This window comes from Excalfactoria chinensis, chromosome 5 (genome assembly GCF_039878825.1).
Source record: "Excalfactoria chinensis isolate bCotChi1 chromosome 5, bCotChi1.hap2, whole genome shotgun sequence".
In the NCBI taxonomy this organism is placed as follows: Eukaryota; Metazoa; Chordata; class Aves; order Galliformes; family Phasianidae; genus Excalfactoria; species Excalfactoria chinensis.
The window spans coordinates 41,959,689-41,985,530 of NC_092829.1; the positions used below are offsets into that span (position 1 = coordinate 41,959,689).

Here is a 25,842-nt window from a genome sequence, read left to right on the forward strand (position 1 = left end):
TTCAAGTGGGTCTCCGAGGCAGCAAGGGGTGGGAGAAAGCAGCTGTAAAATGGGCATCATACACCAGAGACAGGTCTGTGCCCCTAATTGTATTGGTGCGGGGGGGACCCCTGGGAACACTGCCCTCCTCAGCACAGGCATGGTTTGGGGCAGGACCTGGGATAGGGTCTCAGCAGGATTTGGGATGGGAGCTCTTGAAACACTCTGGTGATTCAGGCAAATCATCGCCTAATGATGACACATCTGTAAGTCAGTTTCTCTAAAAGTCCCTTGTAGGGGATGCCTGCTATCCGTTGCTAGATTTTTCTCTCTTTCCTTATATAACACGCAAAGACAATGGAATTCAATCTATCTCTTTTTTTTTTTTCTTTCCTTTTGATTAGATTAGTGCAGAAGAGGTTGTTCCAGTCTGGCACCTCTTGCAGTTACTGTGATTGTTTTGACTATAAAACACCCGTGTGATCCGTACATGCTTGAAATGGTTGCTTTTAATGAAAACTAAAAATAATAATACGAAAAATCTTAAAAAATTCCAAACAATTCACTTCCAGGCCAAAAAAATAAAAAATCTTCTCATTCGCCAAGGTCTACCTGCTGGATTTGGAAAGCACAGCACAAAACCCACCTGGAAGAAATCAAATGAGAGGCAGGTTTGCAATGGGGATGCAATTGCCGTGAATATAATCACAGAAGCACATAATCTTGGAGGTTGGATGGGATCTCTGGAGATCACCTAGTCCACTTGCTAATCATTAATCACGTTCATGTATTCACAGTCCCACAGAGGCTCAGTGCAGTCTCTTCTCATAGCTGGGATGCCCTAATCTGGGGTCTGCAAGAGGCAACTGATTTCCACTGATCTTTGTATTGTCTCACCAAAAGTTTTTTTGTACAAGTGTTTTAACTATTTTCCAGCTAACAGTGCCAGGAGGTCTGGGGACCTTCCTCCTCCATCCTGGCCATGTATATATCTCTGTTCCTGACACTGCTTTTGGTGAGGGATGGATGAACCTCCCTGGGACGGATGAACTTCATAAAGATGAATGGATGAATCACCCTCAGCTCTAATGGTTTGAGGCATTAAGTGGTTCTTTGTGGGGCTGAGCAACATTTAGACCTCCAGCCACTTCCCTGCAGCTCTGCAGGGGCATGCCAGTAAGAGGATGGGCTGAGGGCTGCCTACACTTTAAATGTGAGGTGTGAAATGTCCAGGGACCCTCCGGTCACTCCCAGTGTGAGCTCACCCCTCCATCCCTTTGAGGGAAACCGGTTGACCTTCTCACCCTTTACTGTGCACGTTTCTCTAACCAGAAATTATCACTGAGCTACTGATTGCGTTCCATGAAGCTGAAGACATCACAGAGCCTCCCAGGAGCCAATGGAGGAGGACACCTTGGTCCCACCATCACTCCAGCAAGCTGCAGCAATCAGGCTGCCTGTCCACTCCCCAAGAAAACACATTTATTTTCTTGCAGCCCACAGTGCTGCCAGGATGGTTCAGGTTGGAAAAGGGCCACCACGGTCAGGAGAAGACCAACAGTTGCCAGGCAGAGGACCGGCTCCTTTGCCAACACCTGCCTTTTGCAAGCAACACTTTTTCCAACAGAACCCTGTAAAATATTTTTTAATGAAGAACCGATAGGAAATTTTGTGGGGGAGAAAAAAGCCTAAACTTTTCTGGAAGTCTTCTTAGTCATTGCCTTTTTCCATTTGTAAAACTTTCCAGATTAAAGCCTCACACCCCACTTTTTTTTTTTTTTTTTTTTCAGCTAAAACCAGCTTTGATTAAATACAAAAGCAATACAGCTGCTCAGCTCCTTGGGCTGCTGAGCTGGAGCAGAGGACCTGGCTCCCCATGGTGCTGCTGCATCTCATGGGCTTTTCCAGAAGAGATCCTGGTGGCTGGAAGCCCAGCAGGATGTGGGGTGGCTTGCAGCGTGAGCTCCATATATGCACATGTAGAGCACACAGGGGAAGGCTTGTGGGGAAGGGGGGGGGGGGGGTCTCCTTCAGACGTAGACATATCTTGCACTGCAGTTTTCTTTAAACTGTGGGGAAGTTGGATTAGGTGAGGAATTCCACAATTTCTTAGCTTTTCAAATAACATGTCTGCGATATCACTCAGCCTGACCTGTGCTCCCACCTGCCTCGGGAGCTCAATTAACCCTTTGCCCATTGATTTCAGGGCTTCGTGGAGGGCTGGGAACACACTGGCCACACACACACTCAGGCTGCCGGCACACGGGATTAGCACCTCTGATGCTGACAGCAAGCAAAGTCCACCCTGTTCAGAGTCTGCCCTCCATAAACATACACAGGGAATGGAAATCTCTTTAGACCTTCCCCAGCTCTCTCTTGGGCTTATGCCCCATAGCAGGTATGGAGATGTTCAGGATTGTGCCTGTGCTTCCCATCACTGTGTCATTCCTCTTAGGATCTTCCAGATGCTGAAGCACACCAGGATCGGTGTATCCCAGTCGGAGTTGTCTTCAGCTGATGAAGAGATGTGGAGACAGCAAGTGAGTCACCCCGAGTGGCATCACTGAAATGGGGACAGAAATAGGGGTAGCATTTGAGTCACCTGCCATTTGGCTCTACCTACTTAGCCAAGAACTCTCTACCCCCTCAGCACAAAAATACATGCGTGCACACACGTGCTATGTGAGCCCACTATGTGCTCTTTTTAAAATCTATATGTATATTTTTGTGGGGGTTACTTGCCTAGTAATTAGCAATTAGCTTAGGGTAGGCACCCTATAAAGTCTCCTGCTCCAGGAGCACTGGGACATCTACAAATCCCTTGCATTTCTGTCCACAGACCTTTCCTCCATGCTGGAATGCAACCAGCACCATGAAAAAGCTTTCCCTATCACACAGGATCACACCATACCTATTTGTACCATGATACTACCTGGAGATCCCAACCCCATCTACAGACCACTCCTTGAAGCTCAAATGGCCAGCAGGAGACCGTAGAGGTGAGGCTTTTGAGTATGCGTGGTACCAATGGTTATCATGTCCCAGAAGCTCTCCCCAGACCATCCCTACACATTTCTGACCTTTAGGGGGTGCACTGCAGTCCCTCACTCCTCTGTCCTGAGGTGAACATCCCCTGCTAGGTGGGGATGGTGACACCACCACCACCTTTCCCTCTGCCCTAAGCCCACCCTGCCTGGGAACTGGCTCAACACAGCATCCTCTGCTCCGCCGGCGCCGTGCTGCTCTATCGCCACATTTCTCAGCGGTAGAGTATAAGTATAAACATTTCCAGGGAAGTGCACTTAGTGTAAATTTGTTTGCCAAGAGCTGTTGCCTCCCCTCCTGGGTTATGACTGTGAACATTTTGGTTGAGCCAGAAAACAAATCACCTACCCCATTCAGTGCACATCTTCTGCTTCCCTGTGAGGGTGCCTGTCACCCCTGGCATGGGCAATATGTTTTGGGACATGTGTCTCCATGTTACCTGTAATGGGAACCCTACTGCAAAGTCCCATGTGACTGCTTCCAGCTGTAGGTATCAGTAGGCTCAGTTCCAGCAAGGTCGGTCCCAGCCCCTAAGGAAGCAAGGCAAAAGGGAAAAGATGTATTCTCACACCTAACTGATGGATGAGGATGCAAAACACAGGGAAAATAAGTGACTTGCCCATACCTGTGGCAGAGGAATGCTGTTCATGGGTTATGTGAAACATGCACAACCTCCTTGCTCCTTTTCCCTGTATGCACAGCCACCTGCCCATGGGATCATGGTCCCATGCCCTTCCTTCTTCTGGGATCTTCACTGCATCTGCAATCCATTTCTCCCATCACAAAGCCCCTTGGCCTGAAAGAGTGATGGGGCAACCCTAGTTGGGGAAGGCAAGCAGAGGTGGTCATGGGGATCCCCAATATGGGAAGCCCTGGCCCTGAGAACCTCCCAACCCAATGCTCTGCCCCAAGACAATGCGAGCTGCAAACAAAGACCCACACTGAGGCACAGCAGCAATGTGAGGGGAAAAAAAAGGAAAAAAAAAAAAAAAAAAAAAAAAAGAGAGAGGAAGAAATGCCTGAAAGATACATAGCTGGGATTCCTGAACCCCTCAGAGGTATTCGGGCTTAGCCAACAGGCTGGGTTTTTTTTTTTTCAAGGTCATTAATTACACAACAGAGATGTAACTGCATCACTCCACCTCTCCACACTCAATAAGGGCCCCACATATATTCCCTACGATGCATCACTCTCTGAGAAGTAAAGGGGAGCTGCAAGTATGCACCTTTAAAGCACATCCGAAATTCATGAGCTGAACTGGTTGGGAGGGAAGGAGGTGGTGGCAGAGCTGGAAGGCTTCAGAGGGGCAAGGAGAAGATCTAAGGACCCATACCAAAGCACAGTCAGTGCATGGACAGCATAGGGACTTGCTCCAGAATAATTCCCTGTATTTGCACAATGTTGTGAAGAGCCAGTCTCATCTCCTGGAGCTTGGAAGAACCAGTTGTGCCTGCTGGAGCTCTCATTGGTTCTTCAAGGAGCTTGTACTTCTTCCTCCGTATGACATTCTTGTGAGCCTTTCCATGGAAATGTTTTCTTAAAAAAAAAAAGGGGGGGGGGGGGGGGAGGGGGGGGGAGCAGGAAATTGTGATGTGCTTAGCTGTGCTTAGCAGGCACAGACCCACAGACCCATTCTCCTTCTGCTACTGTATTTGTTGAACATTTTTGACATGAATAATCAGACAAAACTTGGAGCTTTCCAGGCTCCCTCTGCTAAAAAACCAAAACAACCAACAAGAAAACAGAGGAGGGGGGAAGCATTCTTCCTTGTCTACCCTATCCCACCCTTCTCAGAAATCCCTTTTAGGTGCCCACTCTGGCAGATAACCAAGAGATGCTTTCCCTTCCACAGAAGGTGGGGAGAGAGAGATGTGTCTCCTCTCTCCCTGGGATGACCTGACCCTCTAGTGCACCCAGCCCTCAGCCTCCTAGCTTTGGACATGCTACACACAGTGCCTTGAGTTTTAAAAGATGCTACAGAAATACCAAGTCTGTCCACTCTGAAGAAATGCAAGTTTGTCCTCCATATAAACAGGGGTGGAAACACCTATGCCTTTAACTGCTGTCACAAATTCTTCTGGCACAATGCAATAATATACCTCTGAAGAACTTCAGTTCTGCAGTGTTCAGCAGCATCCAGGTCCTTAGGGTGCATCTACTAGCAACCCTCGAGTACAACGAGTGCCCCAAGGCATCAGCAGAACAGGGCAGGATTTGCTCCAAGAGTCTCTTTTCCCCCTGAACATGCCAAAAAGATGAGCCTGCCCATATAACAACTCAGCAGCAGACACAAGGAGACCTGAACAGACCCTCCTGGCATCTACTCTTGTTTGCTCCTTGCTGACCATGGGCCCCAGGTGAATTATTTCTCCCACTCCAAGTTCCTTGACTTCAATTTCATGCAGGGACCTTACATATATCACATCCCCTGTCGCCAATGAATCTCTCCTGTTAAAACAGTTCCAGTTGCCCCAAGATCAATATATTTTAGCAGCACACAAGGACACTGTGTTATTGCCAATCTCCTGGGCTGTACAAAACAAAAGGTATCGCTTTCTTAAAGCCACTGAAAAACACTCTGGGCCAACTAAGATTACTTCTCTGCCATTAAATGGTTGCATTTAGGACTCATCCTGATCACCGTCCATTCTGTCTTGTGATGACATTTTCTGCTAGTCTTCAAGGACAGGAGATGCCAACTCAGGAACCATCCCCACCCTCCTGTGGTCTGATATCAGTAGCATAGCCTGGTTTCTCCCAGTTGTCCTCACCACTGACAAATGTGAATATGAGGTGCTTTACAAATAGGGGTACTCTCATAATGCTGCAGGCACCAAGCATCAACAGTGCGACTCAAATGTCAAGAAATCCCCTTCCTGCTCATTGGAAAATAAACCAAAGAGCATCAGCGGGTGCCTTGGTTCAGCTGGGATTAGGTGATCTCTCCCATCTCTGCTTGCAAGGTCTGGCCTGGCCCCTGCTTTCCTGTTCTTTCCTCCATCCCTGGATAGCTTGAGGCCCCTGACAATGTGTAGGTGGCCACCCAGATCTGCTTGGGTGGGCTCCGATGGTCAGTGTTATTGGGGGCTTTGCAGATGGACATCCCTTGGACATCTCAATGGATTCAGGTGGAACCCAAAAGCTTCCTATGATGCTGGGGGTGGAAGCTGTGTTCCTCCCTTCTTTCTCCATCTCTGCCTCTCTCTGCTGCAGGTCCAGCCATGCCCTCGGCTCTCCTTGTCCTCCTCCAGCTCAGGCCCTGCTGTCAGGCAATGCCAGGGGCTGGAGTTTGGGGTGGAGGCAGCTATTGTTCCAGCTATCTGCAGTGTAATGTTCCTTATGACTGTATTAAATGAAGGGCGGAGGTCACACATCCCTAGTTTAAATTAGGTTTGGGCTGACCTTTAACAATATTACACTCGTGGATCCTCTCATAACTCACGGCATAAACTCCCTGAGGGTTTTACCACCTCCCTCTCTCCTTCCTACTGTAAGGATGCCCGAGGCTTAATGCTCTTCTCTCCTATTTCGCTTTGATTTCTAATCCCATCCCCTTCTCCCCCTTCACCCCCCTAAATACAGATATATTCACTCCTTTAAAGGTGGGGGAAAGAACCTGTTCCTTTTCTCTTCTGGGCGACAGCTCTTTCTTTTGTGTCTCTTTCTTCCCTTCCCCGCCCCCCTCCTCTTTCTTGACACAATGCACTATTTATTTGCACTGAAGGATAACTAAGAAGCAATTAAAAGATCAAAAGGCACAAGCCCAAGTAGACCCAAGTCGGCAACTTGTGGGGTGCATTTTGCTGCTGCCGCCGAAGCTGCACGGAAAGGCTGCCTTGTTTGTCCCCCCAGCCAGAGGGACACCTCTCTTAATGGGTCACCTCTTCCCCCCTCAGAGCGGACTTTTTTATGATCGCTATTTTTCACCCCCATTGTTTGCTATTGCAGTTGTTTACTGGAAAATCACTTGTTTTTCTCAGGGAGATTAACCCCCTCCAAGCTTTCTTTTGTCTCCTTTCAGGAGGTCCTTGCGCTGGGCTGGGGGAAGGGAAGGGAGCCGACTCCTTCAGCTATTAACAGGGGCTTACAGCCCCCTGCCAAGGCTGAGTCCTTCCCTTTGATGGGGTTTTGCTTGCAGTGGGGAGAGGTGCTTGATCTTCCTCAAGGAGATGAGTAGAAAGCGAGGACCCGTGGTATGGATGTTCTAAGTCCTGGGCATCTCAGAGAAGCTCCTACAGCCAAACGTGGGCATCAATGAAGATGCCTCTTTGTGGAGAAGATGCCAGTGGGACTTCTCAAGAGCCCTTCTCTTTGACAGCCAGACCAATTCTTCACACTAGGAGCTAAGATCTAATGCCCACACTGGAGCATGCTGTGCACACAAGTGCTTTCCCAGCATCACGCTCCTCTCCCAGGTGTGCTGGCTGCTCACCACGCAACACCAGGGAGTCTGCTGGGCACAATGCGCAGTGACACAACCCAGGGACAGCCTGCAGAAGAGAATGATGGTGGGCAGGGGAGGACCTCCAAAGCTCAACAAGAAGGGATTGGTCCTACCCAAGCCTCACAATTTCCTTGGCATGTTTATGGCAATTCCAGCTGCTCAGAGAGGCACCAAGTTCTCTGTTCTCAAAAGAAAAAAAACCAAAAACACAAAAACACCGCACAAACATGAACATTTAGTTTTAAAAAGAGTTTTCTCAGCATGTCAGTGAGATTTGCTGAGCCCTCACCCCTTCGTGCCACTGCCTACTGCGAGCACTACCTGCGATGTGCAGCCCGCAGCGCAACGCTGGCAGCTCTGCCCCTGCCTGCTGTGGGTGGGTGCGCGCTTTGCGCTGCAACTCGAGCTGTGCATCCCTGCAAGCTGACAGCCACCCATGCGGTGCCTAGGATGCGAGTGCTCCAGGACTTTGCCTTTGCTGCTGGTGGAAAGCAAGTAGGGTCCTTGCAGTCAGCCCCTGGGGCAGCCACTACCCAGCGGGGCAGGTTTTGGGGAGGTGAACTGTGCACAACGCAGCCCGGTGTGATCACTGTGCAGCTCTGGTGGTGGAGCGGTGGCTGCAACGCGGGGGGAGTTGAATTCAGATCACACGCTGCTTCATGGCAAAGCCTTGGAAAAGTCCTTTTGGCTTAAAAGCAATTGCTTGCACAAGCTGGTGTGTAGCAGGGGCAGCCCAGAGAGCAGACGCTGCTGTCAGGAGGTGCTGTGGGGTGCCAAATCCAAACGTCCCCACGCAGCATGGGCATCCATGCTATTCCTAGAGATGTGTGCCGAAAAAGTGGGGCATGCATCTGCAAACACAGGGGTGTGTAACGCGGGGAAGGGCACCGGTGTGAACCTGGGGGGCTGTGCTCCAGCACCCCTGCATGCCTGCAACTGCCATGCAGATGTTGTGGGGCCGGCACAGAGAAGCCACCTGTGCCCTCCGTGCGGTCAGAGCGGGACCCAAAAGCAGGGCTGGTACGGACAGATCCCGCTGCTTCCGATCTCCCCACAGCGGTTTCGGTTCCCTGGAGGGTAGGGAGAGACGGCGCAGCACCTCGGGCAGGGGTTGGGGACTCAACCCCCAGCCGCCCGCCCTCACCTGCCGGGGGAGTCGGAGGATGCGCGGCCCCCAGCCCACCCAGCGGCCGGCAGGGGTGGGCTACAGCCCCCTCCCGGGCGGGGAAAGCCTGCGGCTTGAAACTTCCCGTCGCTCCCCGAGCTGGACTTCGCAGGGTTACGAAGAAGGGAGGGAGAAAGAGGGAGGGATCGCTCTGCAACATTATTGGCTGCGTGGCCGGGCTGGTGCTCGCTGGGGAAGTCAGAGCATGCCCATTGGGGGGGTATAAAAGGGGGGCAGCTAAAGCGCCTTGCCCGTCTCCTCGCTCGTGGGGCAGCCAGCCGGGAGCAGGGAGCAGCGGGCAGCAGGCAGCCGGCCCCTCCACCCCAGCCAGGGGACGCAGTCAGTAAACACCACAACAACCAAAAAGTGAGAGCCACCCAAGGGGCAGTCAAGGCAGGAGGAGAGAAAGAGGAGGAAAAAAAGGAAAAGGGGGGAAAACCAGAAGGAAAAAAAAAAAAAAAAAAAAAAGAGAAAAAAAAAAGAAAAAGAAAAAAAGGAGGGAAAAAGAAAAAGAAAGAAAAGGAGAAAGAAAGAAAAGGAAAGCGCTCGCCTGCTCTCTAGAATAACAAAATACCTGATCGTAACAAAATAACATCCTCCAGACCAAATCAAGCAGGGACTTGACATACCAAAAGGCAAAGCGAGGAGAGAGAGCCAGGGAGCGGGGAAGGCGAGCCAGAGCCGCGATCGCTGCCAGGGCCGGACAGCAGCATGGCAAGCGCCGGGGCACACACGGATGAGCGCTGCCGGCAGCCTGCCTTCCTCCCCGGCCCGCCGCCGACAGAAGTTGAGAGCGGCAGCGGCAGCGCCAAGGTAAGCGCCGAGCCGTGCCGTGCCGCGCCGGGCAGCGCCGCGCCGAACCGGGCAGCACCGCGCGGTGCCGCGATGCCGGTGCCGTGCCATGCCGAGCCGATCCGAGCCGCGCCGGCTCCGCCGCCCGCCCGCCCGCCGTCCCCACGCGTGTCGCTAGAGGGACCCCGAGAGCCGGCCCGCGCCGCGCTGCCCGCCGCCGACTTGCGAGCCGCGCTGCGGGGGTGCGGGGCAGCCCCGAGGGTGCGCTTGCTCGCGTCCTCCCCGTCGCTTGGGTTGTTTGGAGCGCGGGCCCGCGGACGCCGCGCACCTGGCGGGGGGACGATGGCGGCGGGAGCGCTGCGCGCCCTTTGCGCGCCCCTCTGCTCGCGGGGGGCGGCGCGGGGCGGTCCCGCGTGGGGGGCGGCCGGCAGGAGCGCGCGTGTGCGGGCAGCCGCGATCGTGCGTGGGCTGGGCTGGCCGCGGGGCCGGGGCTATGCGAGGTCGCGGCGCTGCGCGGCCCCCCGGCGCTGCGCTGCGCGATTTTGGAAGCGGGGAGACGGGGCGGCGCGGCGCGGGGAAGGGACGGGCCATTCCGCGGCTCCGAGAGCGGGGGGAATCGCTAAACTCTTCCGAAAAACAGCGCGGTGCGTTCGGTCTCGGAGGGATAAAAATACGGAGAGGAAAAACAAGAGAGCGAAGCCAAAATGGAGTGAGAGTTAATGGTTGGCATGGAGCCCTCGACTTTGTGTGATTTTTTATTTTTTTACTATTATTATTTTTTCCTCTCAATTGCTTTTCCCTACAGTAATTGTTTTAAGAGAGCAACTTGGAAGGATTTAGCACTCCATTGAGCAGTGGGGAATTGGGGCACACGAGGAAACGCAGATTCCGCACAACCGTACCAGCAGATGTGGCCGTGGTGCGCTGTGACAGTCAGGTTGGGGCGGGCACCTGGAGAGCAGCGCTGCCTTCCACCCTCCCATGGGAAACCCACGATCAATTCCCAATGCCGGGCTGAGCTTGGGAGGGCCCAGGCCTGGCTTTCTTTGTTTTTATTTGTTGTCAGTTTGCGTGTGCGGTTTCTTCTTTCGCTCCGTAGGGCTCAGTGTGTTGGGTTGGTTTCTCCTCCTCCTAGCATGATTTACAGCGGAGCTGAGGAGCCTGGGTCATGGGTTTTGTAGGGGTGACTTTCTGCTAAGGACATCTGGAGGAATAAAACTGACTGACACTTCTGATTTGAGCTCTGCTGAACTGTTTTGGACCCAACTTGACAATTTCGGTGGGGGTGAACGAGTCAGAGCTGTAAATCTCGCTTGGCGGTGTCGACACCCACACAAGTTCACTCAGCCTTTCAAAGGGGCTATCCCGGCTCCTGTGAAAATTCATTAAGGGATAAAAGATTTGACACCGCGGGTCCCCTCCCACCGCCGCATGAAATTGGAGAGCCTGAAGGCGGCTGCGTGTGTGTCCCGGGGCCCTTTCTGACAGGTGATCCTTTTTGCAGCCTGCCCATGGGGCTGCCGCTTTCACTGAGACGCTCGGAGGTGTCGGTGCGTGGCTTTCCATTGATTCCTATAGGCTTTGGAGCTGGCCTCACAAGGAAAAGCACTTCTGTACATCTTTTCTTTTTTTAAATAAAGCAAACACAGCAGGTGAGGTCTTATTTTTAGAGGGACTGAGGTGCTGGTGCAGCTCCAGAATCGCATATGAGTGCTGGAAGTGGCCCACCCTATCCCGCCTGTGTCCCGGAGCTGACCTCCCGCTCCTCTCCAGCTTGGCTCTGCTTTTTGAGGCTGTTGGGGATATCGGGGCAGGGAGATGCAGAATGAGGGGATCAGGAGGGATGGGGGAAGGAATCTGTGTGGGGGCCACGGTGTGGCTCCAAAAGGGTTAAGTTGTCTGTGCCAAGACATAAAGCAAGTTCAACGTGTTGTGGGAATATCAGTTGCCAGTAAACTCCAGTCACCACAATTTCTGATTTAACAGCTTAACTTGCTGTTAACTTTCCCTGATACGCTCCAGGTTTTCGACGTGGAGGCAGAAAGGAGAGAGGAACAATAAAGAAAGAAGTTAAGTGAGGCTACTAAAATGGACTTAAATCCCTTCCCTGGGTCCTGCCAGCTGTCTTTAGAAGAGTTAAGCAAGATTGCATTTCCTTTTTTTCATGCCATAAATCAAACGTTTCTGGGCCGCATACCAACATTTGTGCAATACTCCCCAGCGGGGTGAGTAAATGGTACTGAATACCCCATTCACCTTTCAGAGCCTGATTTTTCTGCAGCTCCGGCATTGCTGGCTATGGGGCACGGGCACAGAAAGGTGACCCCCGGCACGGGGCTGCTGATGGGGACAAGTCGTGAAGACAAAAAAGCAAGGGCTAAAAATAGAGGCGGCATTGCCAACCTCAGCCATATAAGTGTCATACGAGCCAGGTGCCAAGAATGGTGAGTTGTGTGGGGTTTTTTAATTTATTATTTATTTTTTCAATCCCAGTGATAAAAGCTGAGCAGCAAAACGCTCCAGCCTAGGTGGGTTTTATCTGCCTCAGCGGTTGAAAGTTTTGCCTCTTTCAGGCTGGGATTATACCCTTTCTTTTAGAAAGAAGTTTTGCAGCCTGGGGGCTCCAGGCATAAGGATTTGGGAAAGGTCAGGTGCACATGGCTGAGGCAGCAAGAGGGACCTGGGATGCTCCAGACTTAGACACAGCACATGGGCTCCTCTCCCTTGGGTACCATGGGCAGCTCCTCCACCCCAGCTGCCCCAGCTGCTTTCTGCCTGCCAAGGCACCTCCCTCTCCATGCTGGCCCTTGCTCTTTGGCTCTTGAGGGCATCACTGTGCCCGTGGGCAGAGCTGAGGGACTTGGTGTGACATGGTGATGCCTGCTTCCTGCCTTTCGAGAGCTGTGCCCTAATCCAGCTCAGCACCATGCTCTCTGAGGGATGTCTATGCCGTGCATCGCATCCCCTATCCACTCACAGCAGTAAATGCTCCATCTCACATTTGCAGGCAAAACCTGTATGGCCCCGTGCACACATTTCAGTATGCGAGGGATGCTGTGTCTCCAGCTGCATGCTAGGATGGAGATGCTCTGGCTGCGGGTGTTGCTTCCTGCACAAGCGTTGGGCATCTTCTGCAGCAGAAAGACGTCCAATCTTCCTGCTTTTTTGGAAGGGCAATGGAAGATAAGATGCAAAGTGTTGCTTTTCCCCCGGCCCTGCACACACCATTGGGTTTGGACTGAAAACTTTTTGCCATTTTAGATGCTCCACAAAGAGCAAGATTTTTTATTTTTACTGTCCAAATTTTGCAGACTGGGCCATCTGTCAATTCCCTCCTACATTGTTCTGTTCATATTAAATTGTAACGAAGGCCAGACTGAAGGAGGAATTAGGTCAGACAGGAGGTTCAGTATCCGTTTTTTGGGAGATGTTGCCCAAGAGAGAGGCACTGTGGTTTGTTTGGCTCAGCACAAGCCTGGATGTGAGGGATGCCTGAGCCTTCCTCTGAGATTTGGCAACTGGGCCTTTTGAGCACACTGTGGCCTCTTGGCTTCTGACTCCCCAGCAGCTGGACCACAGTCACCTCTCCAGCAGATAGTGAAGCAAAGCAAATCCTTCAGGCAGCTTCAGGCAGGAGGGCAGTTCCACTGCAGATCTGCTTTGGGCTCGCTCCCGTCACACTGGTGCTGCTCCAAGGGAACCCTCTCCATAGCTGTGTCACCACTGGTGTGACCTGTCACAGGGCTGCAGAGAGGTGCCCAAACACAAAGAGCACAGTGGGTGTATCACTGCATGTCCAGGGCAGTTTTCTGGTCCCAGACATGCCACTGTGGACAAGGGGAAGAACAGGAGTCTCCTTGTTTGCTGTCCTGGTTGAAAGTGTATGCAGAGATGCATGACATCCCTCTGTGCACTTACTGAGGGATGGCAGTCAGTATGACAGATTCAACTTACAAGGGTGAAACTTGGATTGATGTAGCATCCCTTTTAGCGTTGCAGGGACCTTATCCTTCAGAACTCCAGCACCACACTGTTTCCATTACCCGTTGCATGGGAAAGGCTTTGCAATAAATATGAAGGCTCAAAAGGCTTTGACTCCTGATGCTGGACGGAGCATAAGCCATTGTGATGGAAGATGTATGCGCATGCAAGGCTCAGAGGGCTTCACACTCTTGCCCCAAGGGGGCTGTGGAGGCACAGCACTGAGTACCCAATAGTTGAACTGCGAAGGAAGGGCTTATGACAGGTCTTCTTCAGTGTGGTGTCAGCACTGGGTCCATCACTATCCTCATGGCTTCGTCCCACATTGATAGCAAGAGGAGGGCTTCTTGGTTGGCATTTAAGGCTTGGACAACCAGTAAGAGCTGGAGGCAGGCAAGGCTTGCACCTGCAGCACAAGTTTTGCAGTAGTTGGTGTTCTGCAAAGAAGCAGAACATATCAGGTCTCCTCGGCATCAGATATCACCCTGCTTACAAAAAGCTTGAGCTAGGGGGTGCTGGGGCCACAGCAGTCCTGCTGCAGATGATGCACCCCAACGAATCCTCACCATAGCAGGGGCATTGCTAGAAAGGGGGAGGAGATGAGGTGGTGGAGTCCAGGCACATCCCCACAGTGCCTAGCTGGGGGGCAGAGAGTAGTCTGGGCATCACACATACATGAAAATAAAGGAAAAAGAAAGATAGAAAAAGAACAAAACCAGCATGGGATAAACACAGGCTTTTTGGGAGAGGATTGTGTTGCTGATGCTGCCATGACTCAAGCAGTGCAGTTGGTGCTGTGATGACAGTCTCCACTACTTTGGAAAGGCTTAAGACTTGGGACCTTGGCTTCATTCTGACACTACTGGAGTCCTGTGCTCACAGCATTTGGTGGCAAGGGTGGCTTTATTGCTGGCAGGGCCCCAGGGGAGCTGGGCTAATTTCCTGGCTGTGCTGCAGACTTCCCCTGTGACCTTGGGTGAGTCATTTAATCTATCCCGGGCTTCAGCTCCATCTCTGAGCATCCCGTGGGGGTGAGGTAATATTCATTAACTGATATTATTCTCGAGTTGCTCAGATGCTATGGTGATGAAAATGGGAGGTGAAACCCAGGGCCTTGGCTGAGCATCAGTGGGGAAAGGGGATGCTCTACTTGAGTTTTAGCAGCTGGTATGGGTAAATGCAGTTCTGATACAATTCCCCTCTTAGTTTTTTGCTGTCCTCTTGGCCACCGTGGTTATCTGGCTGTATAAATGCAGTGACGCTCATCGCTGAGGGACAGCATGCAGATGTTGCATCATGCAGTGCTGTGGTAGCATCCTCACGCTGATACCCCAATGGACCACTCTGCTTCTATGTTGTGTCTTTCCGGTTCCAGTCCTCACCAGTAAACACAGCTTGTGCAATCAGCTCTGTGATTGCCTGAGCAGTGCCTTCTCTGTGCGCGGGGAGAAGGCCAATATTTTCCCAGCCAAAGCCAGCTTTCACCAAAAGCAGGCAGAAAATTCCTTCATTTTAGCTTCGGGAAAGCACGTGCTCAGGTAGGACATGCCAGCCTTCCATCTAACACCCTGCTTCTTTCCCCAGGTGCAGAGGATGTGTGCAGCCAGGCAGATGCTGCTGCTACTGCTGGCCTTCCTGGCCTATGCATTGGATTCAGCTGCGGCATATGGCACGGCAGAGACCCTCTGTGGTGGGGAGCTGGTGGACACGCTGCAGTTCGTCTGCGGGGACAGGGGCTTCTACTTCAGTAAGTGCTATGTACTTATAGGATGCTCAGTACCCACCTCATGCTATGCCAAGATGATGCATGTGGAACTGGGTTGGGATGGGAAGGATGAGTTCTCCACCCCAGTGCTTTTTAAGGGGATATTGCACATGGTGAGAAGAGGAGCGAGAAGAGTGATGAGCTGAAGGATGGTCCAATGGGAAAGCTGACTCCTCTGTTCCATGCTCAGATATGGCTGGGCATTGGTGATAAGTGGTTGGTACACTGCTGATGGGGGGTAGGTCTTCAAAATAATGAGGATTTCCACTGAGCTGGGATTCTGGCTTGTTCTTAAACCCAGGCAGGCTCTGCTTGGATACATTCACTGGTTTTGAGCTGTTCCCACCTCTCTCCCAGGTAGCCTCCTGACTACTTGCTGATGACACTGATGTCTGACCTTCTAAACAGCATAGCCAGTGCCAAATCTGCAGTGTTGCTGTTGTCCACAGAGTCCAGGGGTCCTTGGGGGTGTTGCCTGAAACATGCTTTCCTTGAGTGTTTTTGAGGCTTGGACCACAGGTATTAAGAGCACAGGAGCTCAACTGGTAGATGAGGAAGAGTAAGGTGATGGATGTTTGTAATACATCAACAGATGAGGATGCCTTAGGTGTGATGCCTTCTGGTGGTGATGTTACAGTTTTCTCCTTGCATGGGAGAGGCAAGAGCCCATGTCCTGCAACCCATTGTTGACTGAACTCCATGATATACTACAGGAAAGATGCAAGGCAAAGCAGCAGGGAAAACAATGCAGGTAGCAGCTGCACCTGGCATCATTGCCTCTGCTTTGGAGAAACTTACATTACAGTAATATACAATCACTCTTGAGTAATGTAGTGAGTTACTTTTTAATGTAGTGATCTTTGAGAGCCATACTCCCTCTATTCCCAATCTAGCATTTACAGGGAGCAAGATGCTGCAAGCTTTGATGAAGACCCTTGTAACACAATGAAAAGAGAAGCAATGACAGCAGAATAGTAAGGTCCTAGGCTGCAACAAGTAAGAACTTGCTCAAATGCAACAGACATAGACACTGAAATAAAGAATCTGCTTACCTTCAGAGAGACTCAGGTAGACAGGGATCTCCAGCAAGATCCTCTTACCTCCACTGCCAGCCCTTAAATGAGGTCTGAGAAGGGGTGGATCCTGGCTTCACCACTTCCAGTCACTCAGATACATTGCATGCACCTGAGCTCCCCTGGGTTGGCCCTGCCTTCCTACCAGGTGCTCCATCATTGCTTCTTGGCTTGACTTCACATTTCCACTACAACCCTATACCTAACCAGACTGGACTGCAGTTGGCTGAAGGTTACTCCATCCATAGGCTGTGCAGGGACAGGCTGCATGGTTCAGCTACCACTGGGCTTCAGCCTGTCACTTCCCACAGGTGGTGGCATTGCAGGTGGCTTTCCTTCTAGTCAGGCCCTGCAGGTGATGGTTTTGTTCTGGTGATGTAATGTTTCTGGGAACACAGTTCCTTCATCTCTGAGCCCAGCTAGGGGTTTGCACTATAACTGTCCTTCCTCTCCTCATCAACCACTTTTCTCCTACTACTAAGCCACAATGGGGTGAGGGGACTGGGTTTTGCCTTCCATATCCATGGCAAGCTCCCATCCCACTCTCTCTATAGAGGAGCTCCCTCTTCCTCTCACTGTAGAGGAGCATCCACCTCCCTCCCCCTTGCTTCTCTTCTTTCCTCCCCCTCTCTGGGGATGAAAGGGAATGGGGCTTTTGTTTTACAGACAAACTGACCTCCTTTCACCTCGAATAACCCATCCTCTCAGTCCAAAATAAAAACACTTTTGAAGGCAGAAACATAGCTTTGCGCCAAATGACCAGTCTGGTGCTCACAAAGGGAGTCTTGCTCTTCTTTTTTCACCTGCCTCCTTCCTTCTTCTTGTTAAATGTTTCTGGAAAGTTCAAGCACCAGGGGATGAAGGAGACCCTCCCAGTCCCATATCTTCATCTCTTCAGCATCCATCAAGGCTGCAGTGAATGTACATTTGTTACTGGCTCTACTCGATGAAGGTCTTGGTCATCCCCAGCCCACCTCTTTCTTCCCTCTAGCTCCATCAGTTGGTCCAATGAAGACATTAATTCTTCTGCCCATATTAATCATCACTCCTGACCTCTCCTGGCAAATGTCATCCCCACTGCACAGACTCTATAGGGCATATTTATGTTTCACAGTCCTGGTTTATGTATTTAAAACTGAGGCTGGGATTGTCCTGACCAATTCTCTACCTGCTGTTGGCATGAGAAGTGCTACCTGAGGACAAACCTGTGCGAACAGTGTGTTTCATACATGTGGTAGATGTCTTTGATGGCCTTGTCTCACAAGTATAGGTGGCTTTGCATGTTGGAGAGGGCTTGCTTCAAGCAGATGCTTGGTGATCCTGAGAAAAACAGAAATGGCATGCAAATCTGCCACTGTTTTTCTGCTGCAGCAGTGATTTAAGCTAAGGTGTAGCTTCCCTATCCCAAGATGCAGCAGTTTGCATTTGGATGCAGTGTGTCTGCAGTGTTTTGCACCCCTGGTGTTCCAGGGTGGGGAAGTACACAGAGTAGACTGAGGAGGGTGCACCGTGATGATGGAGATGCCTGTCTGTCCATTAGCACAGAGCATGAACCCAGCTGCCAGGTGCCCTTGAAAATAACATGACGGCTGATGCTTGGGGCTCAGTATGTTGAAACTGCCTACCAGATCCCATAATGGTGGGTGTTTCATCTCTATTGGCACCCCACTGTAAGGCTTTCACTACTTAGACCTCCTTTAAGTCTTGAGGTAGCTGTTTTATGTGACTTGTTTGTGAAAGAGACAACACTTTGCATGGCACACCCTTGTGGATGAGTGCCACTGCTCCCATGGCAAGCCCTTGCCACATCCCCAGTTGCACCTGAGACCCGCAGCCACCAAGCACTGGGGCTGCAAAGGAAAAGCTCCAAGGAGGCTGGAGCCCTCAGCTGCAGGCACTGCATTGCTCTCCCTTTTCTGCAGCAATCCCCATGGATGTCTTAAAAGGTTTGCAGGTGCTGGCAAGGTGATTTTGACCTATGGCACAGCCATGGGGATGGATGCTGAGCATGGAAAAGAGAAATAGGAAAAAAAAAAAAAAGATAAAAAAAAGGGCAAGAGGAAGTCCCAGCGGCAAATTTGTTGTCATGAACCATCGGCAGGGAAGGGAGAAGGGGCTGTGGGGGGAGAGGCGTCCGACTTCTCTGTAAACAACAGCTCCTGTTTCCTCCTTTCCAACAGCTGATAAGAATTTAGCTCTTTGCGGCTGCTTATGCTGACGGGGCACATTCTTGCGTGCCGCCGCTCCTCCGAATAATACTAGGAAAAAGCAGGGGGGAAAGCGCAGTGCCGGGGCTAGGGGAGGGCCAGGCTGGGGGCACTGGGACGGGGACGGCACTGCACAAAGGCCCCCTTGTTGCTCCCGACATTCCTGCGTCAGGGGTGTGGGGACTGTTTGCACCCAAAGTCCCCTTCCACACGGCTTGCCGCCTGACGGACCGGAGGAGAGGGGAACTGAAGGTGAGGACATGCCTTGGTACCACAATCCAGGGACCCTCCTATCCCACTGGGTGCCCCCACCCCTGGGGTGTCCCAGGAGCACTGCTAGGATGCTCAGCAAGTCCCGTCAGGATGCTTGACCATCCCTATTGGAGTGCTCACCAGTTCCCACCAGGATGCTTGGTGCCTCCATCAGGATAGTGTGATGCCAAAGGGCACCAGCAGGCAGAGTTTTTTGGTGGAGCACAGTTTTTCAATGAGCACATCTGCTTCCCAAGCCCCCTGAGAAGGCCAGGAGGAAGCACGATGTCTTCGGGGAAGGCAGTAATGGCAGAAATGGGAAGTGGATGGGGAGCAGAGGAGGAGAAATGCTTCACCCCCTGTTTTGCCATGTCCTGGCTTTGGCAGTGATGCTCAAGTGAGATGCTGCTGGTGGGTGAAAGCCAAGGAATTCAACCTTTAGTCAGTGCATAAATTGTGCTATGGAACAAAACCCTTTCCCCAATCCAGGTCAGCAGCGATATCACTGTTAACTAGAAATATGCTGGCATCTTTTCCCCTGGGTTATTATCTCCAGGTGCTTTCTGAGGCCAAATCCCTGTTTGTTATGTTTGTCTGTTTTTTTCCTTTGCAGCAGTGTTCCCATAGAGGATGGGGTTGGCATTTGGCTCGATGGGTACGGACTATTATGTAATGGGAGATGTGCCCCCCCAGGGCCTTGCAGGGATGCTGGCAGCTGTGCCAGCAAGGGGAATGGCATGTAAGGACTTTATGCAACAGAGCAAGGGCACTGCTGAAGGGCAAGGGACACATCCATGGGTGGGCAAAGCAAGGGTTGCCAATAGCCCAGGGCTGGTTCTCTCAAACAGTGCCCTTGGTGTGGGGTGGTTGCATTGGTTTTGATGCATATGTATCATATACATACAGCATATATATAGAATCATAGAATTATTTGAGCTGGAAGGGAACCTTAAGAGTCATCTAGTCCAACTCCCCTGCAATGACATCTACGGTGGGCATACATATGTGAAGAATACATGCAAATAGCCTCAGGTTGTCTACCTTCCCCCCTCTCTTCTATACACTGCCACCCAGATTGCCTGCCCTGGAGTCACGTGTATGGCAGTGGGCACCCAAGTCACCCACCTGCATTGCAAGGGACGGCCCAACTTAGCATGCTTGCTGGCAATGAGCATTTTAAGGATAGAAAAACAGAAGCACTCCCAGCAGTGCTTCCATCATTGAGCCTTTGCTGAGATTGAACCATCCTTCTCACCTTCCTATCTAGCTGGCTAAAGGTTGCATCTGAAAGTTTTCCAGAGAAGTAAAAATGAAGAGTTAAAAATAAAATAAAAAAAAGAAAAAGGAGAGATAATTGCCAAAATGAGAAGTGGAATGGGGAAGAATGTGGAAAATCAAGCATTTAAATGACTGCCAAGGGTGGGCTGCACAGTATGAGTCAGTTGCTTTATTGCGATGCACCCGATACTGTGTTTGCTTTTGTGACCTCAGTACAGGGTGGTGATGCTCCAGAGCAGAGCAGAGGGCTCACTGCAAATGGAGCGAGGGCTGAGTTTGACAGATAGCAGGTGCTGTGCTGCCAGGGCCTTTGCTTTTGCAAAGTGTGTTGAGGTAAGGTCACAGGGTATTCTGCATGCTGGTGCTATACACATAGGGCTGTACTGCACATGCGTGCTTGCATTGCACACATGGGGCTGCACTGCACATGCAGAAAATGTTTTGGCTTTGCATCTTGTCCTGGGGCACTTTGGGTGGCCATCCGGATGGAGTTCCCCATGAGGAAATCAGTCAACACCTTGCAAGCCAAAGCCTGAAAGTCTTGAGTGCCTTCATGTGGAGCACATGGAGGGATCATGGGTTGTACACAGGGTCAAGGAAGCATTCCCTCAGCTGGTCTGTGGTACTGGGTCTTGTTTGCAACCCCACTGATCCTGGCCTCTGCTCCAGTGTGGGCACTGGTTCTCTCCTCTTCAGCTCTTTGCCTTGGCACTGTGTATGAAGGCCCAGAGAAAACTGTCTGGTTTGGGACTGTTACACATTTTGGAAGTTGCTGTTCCCAACCACTTTTGTTTTGAACCCAAAATCCAAATGTACCCGTTTATTTTCTTTCAAGAGGGGAAGGAACAAAATGAAGCTGATCTGAGCTTTCCTTCTGGAGTGTTTTGTCTATACTTAAATACTGACATGGGATGCGCTTGGTTGTTGCTGCACTGGACACTGGTTTTTGCATCCTTCTGCAGGAAGAAACGGGAGAGGAACCCTTATTAAAAGATTAAGTTTAATAGCTATTCTTGGCATGCCGTCATGGGCCTGTATTCTTTCTGCAGCTGTCTACGAACTGTCCCATCTGGTAAAATTTAGCCGCGTTGGTTCGCTTCACCTGCCCAAGCGTCAACACGGCAGAGGGAGGTTGGCAGCCGCAGTGCCGCGCTGCTTCTTTCTAATAAAACTCTCTTGCCAGGATCAACATCGCAGACATTTGTGGTAATCGGTGCGGCGTCTGCATCCGGACTGCCGCCCGCGCTGGGCTTGCTAAGGAGCAATAGGAAGGGAGTAAATTACAGCAATAGAAAGTGCCTTTAATTAGTGTCGTGCACACACCAGGAGCCCCGTTAGCATTGAGAGCGTTTGTCTAGGAAAGTCATCATGGGAAACTCAGGCATTTTGCAGGCATATGTTGAAGGAGATGAGTGTTTTGGGAGAAGTGCTGCTAGTTTTGAAATACAATGATCATGAGGCTATGGAGGTGCCAGCTTGGGACCCAGCAGTCTGTAGTCACTGCAGGAGACACGCCATCAAAGCAACGGGTAAAGGGTGACAAAGCTATGGTTTACATTGATGGCTAATGCTCAGGACTCTACCCCTACAGGTAGACCAGTGGGACGAAATAACAGGAGGATCAATCGTGGCATTGTGGAGGAGTGCTGCTTTCGGAGCTGCGACCTGGCTCTGCTGGAAACCTACTGTGCCAAGTCCGTCAAGTCAGAGCGTGACCTCTCCGCCACCTCCCTCACGGGTCTCCCAGCCCTCAACAAGGTAGGGCTGCACTCAGACTGCTAGCTACCTGAAGCAAGAAAGAGGAGAAAAGGGAAGCCATCAGTGGGGAAGGAATGCTGCTGGCTCTATGATCTGCTGCTTCTGCGGTCAAGGCAGCGTGCAGAGCCTTGAAGTGTTTATAGCTGTTGAGGAGTCAAAGAAATTGCAGAAAACAAACTTCTAACCATTGAATCATAGAACGGTTTGAGTTGGAAGGGCCCCCTAGTGATTATCTAGTCCATCCCTCTGCCATGGGCAGGGATAGATCCCACTCTTAGATCAGGTTGCCCAAAGGCCCATCCAGCCTGGTCTTGAATGCCTTCAGAGAGCAGGAACACAGAGCTCCTCTGGACAGCCTGTCCCAAGCATCTTGCCACCTTGCTGTGGAAAAGTTCCTCCTTATGTGCAGCTTCCTTCAGCATAAAACCATTGCCCCTTGGCCTGTCCCTACAGGTCCTGGTAAAAAGCTTTTCTCCAGCTTTAGCATATACTACAAAGCTGCAGCAAGGTCTCCCTGGGACCTTTTCCAGGCTCAACAACCTCAAGTCTCCCCACCTTTCCCCATAGGAGAGGTGTTCCAGCTTGCTAATAATTCTTGTGGCCCTTCTCTGTCCACAACCTCCTTGTGCTGCAGACTCAATAGAACCTGTAACATGGGCAACCAGCAATGGGTAGAGGAAGCCCCAGGGCAGTGTTGGTAACCCACCTTGTGTTGACACTGTGTTGTTCTCCCTTCACCAGGAGAGCTTCCAGAAGCCATCTCACGCCAAGTACTCCAAGTACAATGTGTGGCAGAAGAAGAGCTCGCAGCGGCTGCAGCGGGAAGTGCCTGGCATCCTGCGAGCCCGCCGGTACCGGTGGCAGGCAGAGGGGCTGCAAGCAGCCGAGGAAGCCAGGGCGATGCATCGTCCCCTCATCTCCTTGCCCAGCCAGCGGCCCCCGGAGCCGCGGGCATCCCCTGAAGCGACCGGCCCCCAGGAATGAACTGTGACCGGCCGGCTCGATTTATGATCTCCTGGGGAGAGACTGGCGAGACTCGGCCCCCCTGAGCCCCTCCGTCCCCGAGCCGAGGAGCGGGGCGGCAGGCACCATCACGCTGCTCCGGCCCCAACCAAACAACTGACACAAGCAAGGAGGGGATGGCAGCAGCTGTGTGCAGCGTCCTCCTTTTGGGGTGGGGGGGAGGGTTGTTTTGTTTCCCAGGCCTGTTTTGTTTCCCTCACGCACCCAGTATTTTTCAAGCCTTGTACTTACGAAGGGACTGTTGGGCACTTGAACTTTTTGCTGCCGGGCGCTGTGTGACATCCCCAGTGCCAACACTAGAAGACAAAAGAAAGAGCAAGAGGGAAAAAGGATATGAAGTTAACTTTTCTTTTAAGTTTTTTTTTTTGTGTGTTTTTTTTTTTTTTCCTCTCAAGAAGAAGAGTCCATTCCATGTCTTTCTTGACAATAAAGTGAAAAGCAAAAACAAATGGGGAGAAATGTTGAGGGATGTAACTTTTTTGCCTCATTCCCACCCAACTTCTTTTTTTTTTTTTTTCTTTCTTTCTTTTTCGTTGGTAACTTTTCTTATTTTTATAACTTTTTTTTTTTTTTTTTTTTTTTGCACCTTTAAAAAGAAAATGTAACTGAGATGAAGTTCCGAGGAGATCCATCTGCATTTTTTGTGTGTGTGCTTAATTACAAGATTCCAAATCGACTTGCACCTTTTTGAAACCATCGCTGACGGGAGAAAGAGAGGAAGAGAGAGAGAGAGAGAGAAGAAAAAGGAAAGGGGGGGGGAAAAAAAAGAAGTGAGCTGATGCTCACTTTAAATGGAGGAGGCGTCTGCATTGCACATTTGCCACGGATTTAGTTGATTTATATATATAATATATTATATAACTTTTTTGGCAAAAAAGCACTATTTTTATGGGACATTTTGTGTAGTATCTGAAGAGGGATTGTAATGTTTAAAATGTGTTATGGTGCTAAAGTAAGTTGGAAGGGAAAAAACCCAGAAATAGCAAGGGAGGGTGGGGAGGGAAGGACAAGATAGCGAATACTGAACTTGAAATTTTAGCTTTTCGTTTTAGGAAAAGTGTGATAAATGTGTTTCTTTTCTCTTCTGAAATATAGCTTGGTCATGACCATATGAGCTAGTTGGCTGTCACTCATGTACACAGATGCACGCACACACAGAAATACATCTACACGCATTCTTTTTTTTTTTTTTTTCTTTTTCTTTTCTTTTTTTTTTTTTAAGAAAAGAACAAAAAACAAAAAACAAGACGATTTAGACTAAAAGGGAACTGTTCTAGATACAAACCGTTCTGAATGGCGAAGGTATTGCTGGTTACAACTCCAGGCTCTGCTTCTGCGTGGACCCTGGTGAAGATCAGCTTCTCCATTTTCTCAACCCCGACGGCTTGCTCGCTGTGCGGAAGTGCCAGCCCCCTGTCCCTCCGTCTCCTTTTCCTTCTCTTGCCCCTTGCGTCCTTCTTGCAGAACCCCCTGCCCTCCTCCCCTTGCCCCATGCCCAAGGCTGTGGAGGATGTCCCTTTGGAATGATGGGGACCCTCTCCCCACCGTGGGGCAAGCGTCCTCCCCTGGCATAGTGGCCTCCACCAGTGCGATGGCTCCAGTCAGCATGGTGACTTCCATCAGCATGGTTACCTCAACCAGTGTGATGGCCTTGGTCAGCATGATGGACGGTCTCCGTCAACATGGTGGCTTCCATCAACATGATTTCCTCAATCAGTGTGATGGCCTCAGTCAGGATGATGGATGGCCTCTGTCAGCATGGATGGCCATCATGAACATGGATGGTCTTCATCAACATGGATGGCTTCTTTCATCACGGTGGCCTTTGCCAGCCTGGTGACCTCCATCAGTGTGGTGGCCTCCTTCTGCCTGATGGCTGGGATAGATTCACAGGCAGGGAAAAGGCAAGTCTCTTGCTTGAGGCTCAGGACTCAATGAGCAGATGGGTTGGAGAGGCGGGCAGAGGGCTGTAAAATAGGTTGGTTTTTAAAATAATATATATTATCTGTCTAGGAACCATAAAAAGGGGGGAATCAATTACATCTCCCTATGATATACTCTCACTTGCTAATAAAATGGGGACACTCTGTTAACCAGTTCTGTACTTACTTTGTCTTATATATCCATACATTTAAAACAAACAAACAAAAAAAAAAGACTACTTGAATTGTATTCTATTTCGTGGTTTTGAGGGGAGGGCTAGGGGAGTCTCGAGAGAGGGAGGATTTTAATGTATAATCATTTTGTTTGTTATTACCTTGCAATGTTGAGCCATGAAGCCTTTGTTTAAAAAAAAAAAATGGCACTGCAATACACAACAAAGAAAATCTTTTATTTATTTTATTAAATATATATGGAAAAGAATGAAAATTGGTCCAAATTAAAGGGGGGGGGGGGGGGGAGAAGGGGGGAAGGGAAGAGGGAGGGGTGGGAAGGCAGAACAAAAGCAACGATTGAAAATAATTGAGCTTTTTGGGTTTTTTTTTTCTTCCTTTCTATGTGTCTTTTTTTAAGAGAAACCTAATTTTTATTTTTTAAAAAGAGAAGTAAAAAGCTTTCCTGGATGCTTTGTACCAAAAAAAAAAAAAAAAAAAAAAAAAAAAAAAAAAAAGAAGAAGAAAATCTGTTAAGCAAATAAATATTCATCCAGAATATAAAGCCTGACTTTTTCTTTTAGTTTTGGTTTATTTTTGCTCTTGGGGTTGGAGTTGGGTGGGGATGAGGCCACACCAAACAACAGGGGACTTTAATCTCAAGTCCTTTCCAATTCATTGCAGGTGTAAAAAGTTTGGGTCTGTTCCTGTCCCCACCCCAGCACCTGTCACTGACCTTCAGGTTTTTTTGCAGGAACAGATGTCCTTCTGTGGGGTGAGGACTGACCTGATTGCAGCTTCTGGTGGCTGCTAATGGAAGTTTTGTTTGGTGTATTTGTTCCATTTATGCTGCTTCCCCCTCTTCCCTCCACTCCCCCTCCCCTCTCCCTCCCCCCCTTCCCCCCCCCGCATAAATCTTGGTCATGGGGGACATTCGGAGTTGGCTTAAAAACAGTTGAAATTCCAGCCACATCTCTTGCCTGCTT

At 50.4% G+C, this 25,842-nt stretch overlaps 1 protein-coding gene and 1 long non-coding RNA gene across 2 annotated transcripts; one reads left to right on the forward strand and one right to left on the reverse strand.

Moving 5' to 3' along the window:
* Positions 1–3,392: 3,392 nt before the first annotated feature.
* On the reverse strand, positions 3,393–9,403 carry LOC140253357 (uncharacterized). The gene is made up of 3 exons (XR_011903833.1): positions 9,264–9,403; positions 3,650–3,820; positions 3,393–3,554 (listed from the first exon to the last, which is right to left on the reverse strand). It is a non-coding gene; the product is annotated as an uncharacterized lncRNA (long non-coding RNA).
* IGF2 (insulin like growth factor 2) lies at positions 8,898–25,131 on the forward strand. The gene is made up of 4 exons (XM_072338870.1): positions 8,898–9,447; positions 14,992–15,154; positions 21,574–21,740; positions 22,482–25,131. Exons 1-4 carry the CDS (start codon positions 9,346–9,348, stop codon positions 22,722–22,724), a joined length of 675 nt encoding a protein of 224 aa, XP_072194971.1. The 5' UTR covers positions 8,898–9,345; the 3' UTR covers positions 22,725–25,131.
* Positions 25,132–25,842: the final 711 nt, after the last annotated feature.

What these genes read in the sequence shown, in the direction of transcription:
- IGF2 (XM_072338870.1), top strand. Translation starts at nt 9,346, where the DNA reads ATGGCAAGCGCCGGGGCACACACGGATGAGCGCTGCCGGCAGCCTGCC. An exon ending in GGACAGGGGCTTCTACTTCA is followed by an intron (nt 15,155 to 21,573) that starts GTAAGTGCTATG and finishes CTACCCCTACAG; the next exon opens with GTAGACCAGTGGGACGAAAT. An exon ending in GTCTCCCAGCCCTCAACAAG is followed by an intron (nt 21,741 to 22,481) that starts GTAGGGCTGCAC and finishes TCCCTTCACCAG; the next exon opens with GAGAGCTTCCAGAAGCCATC.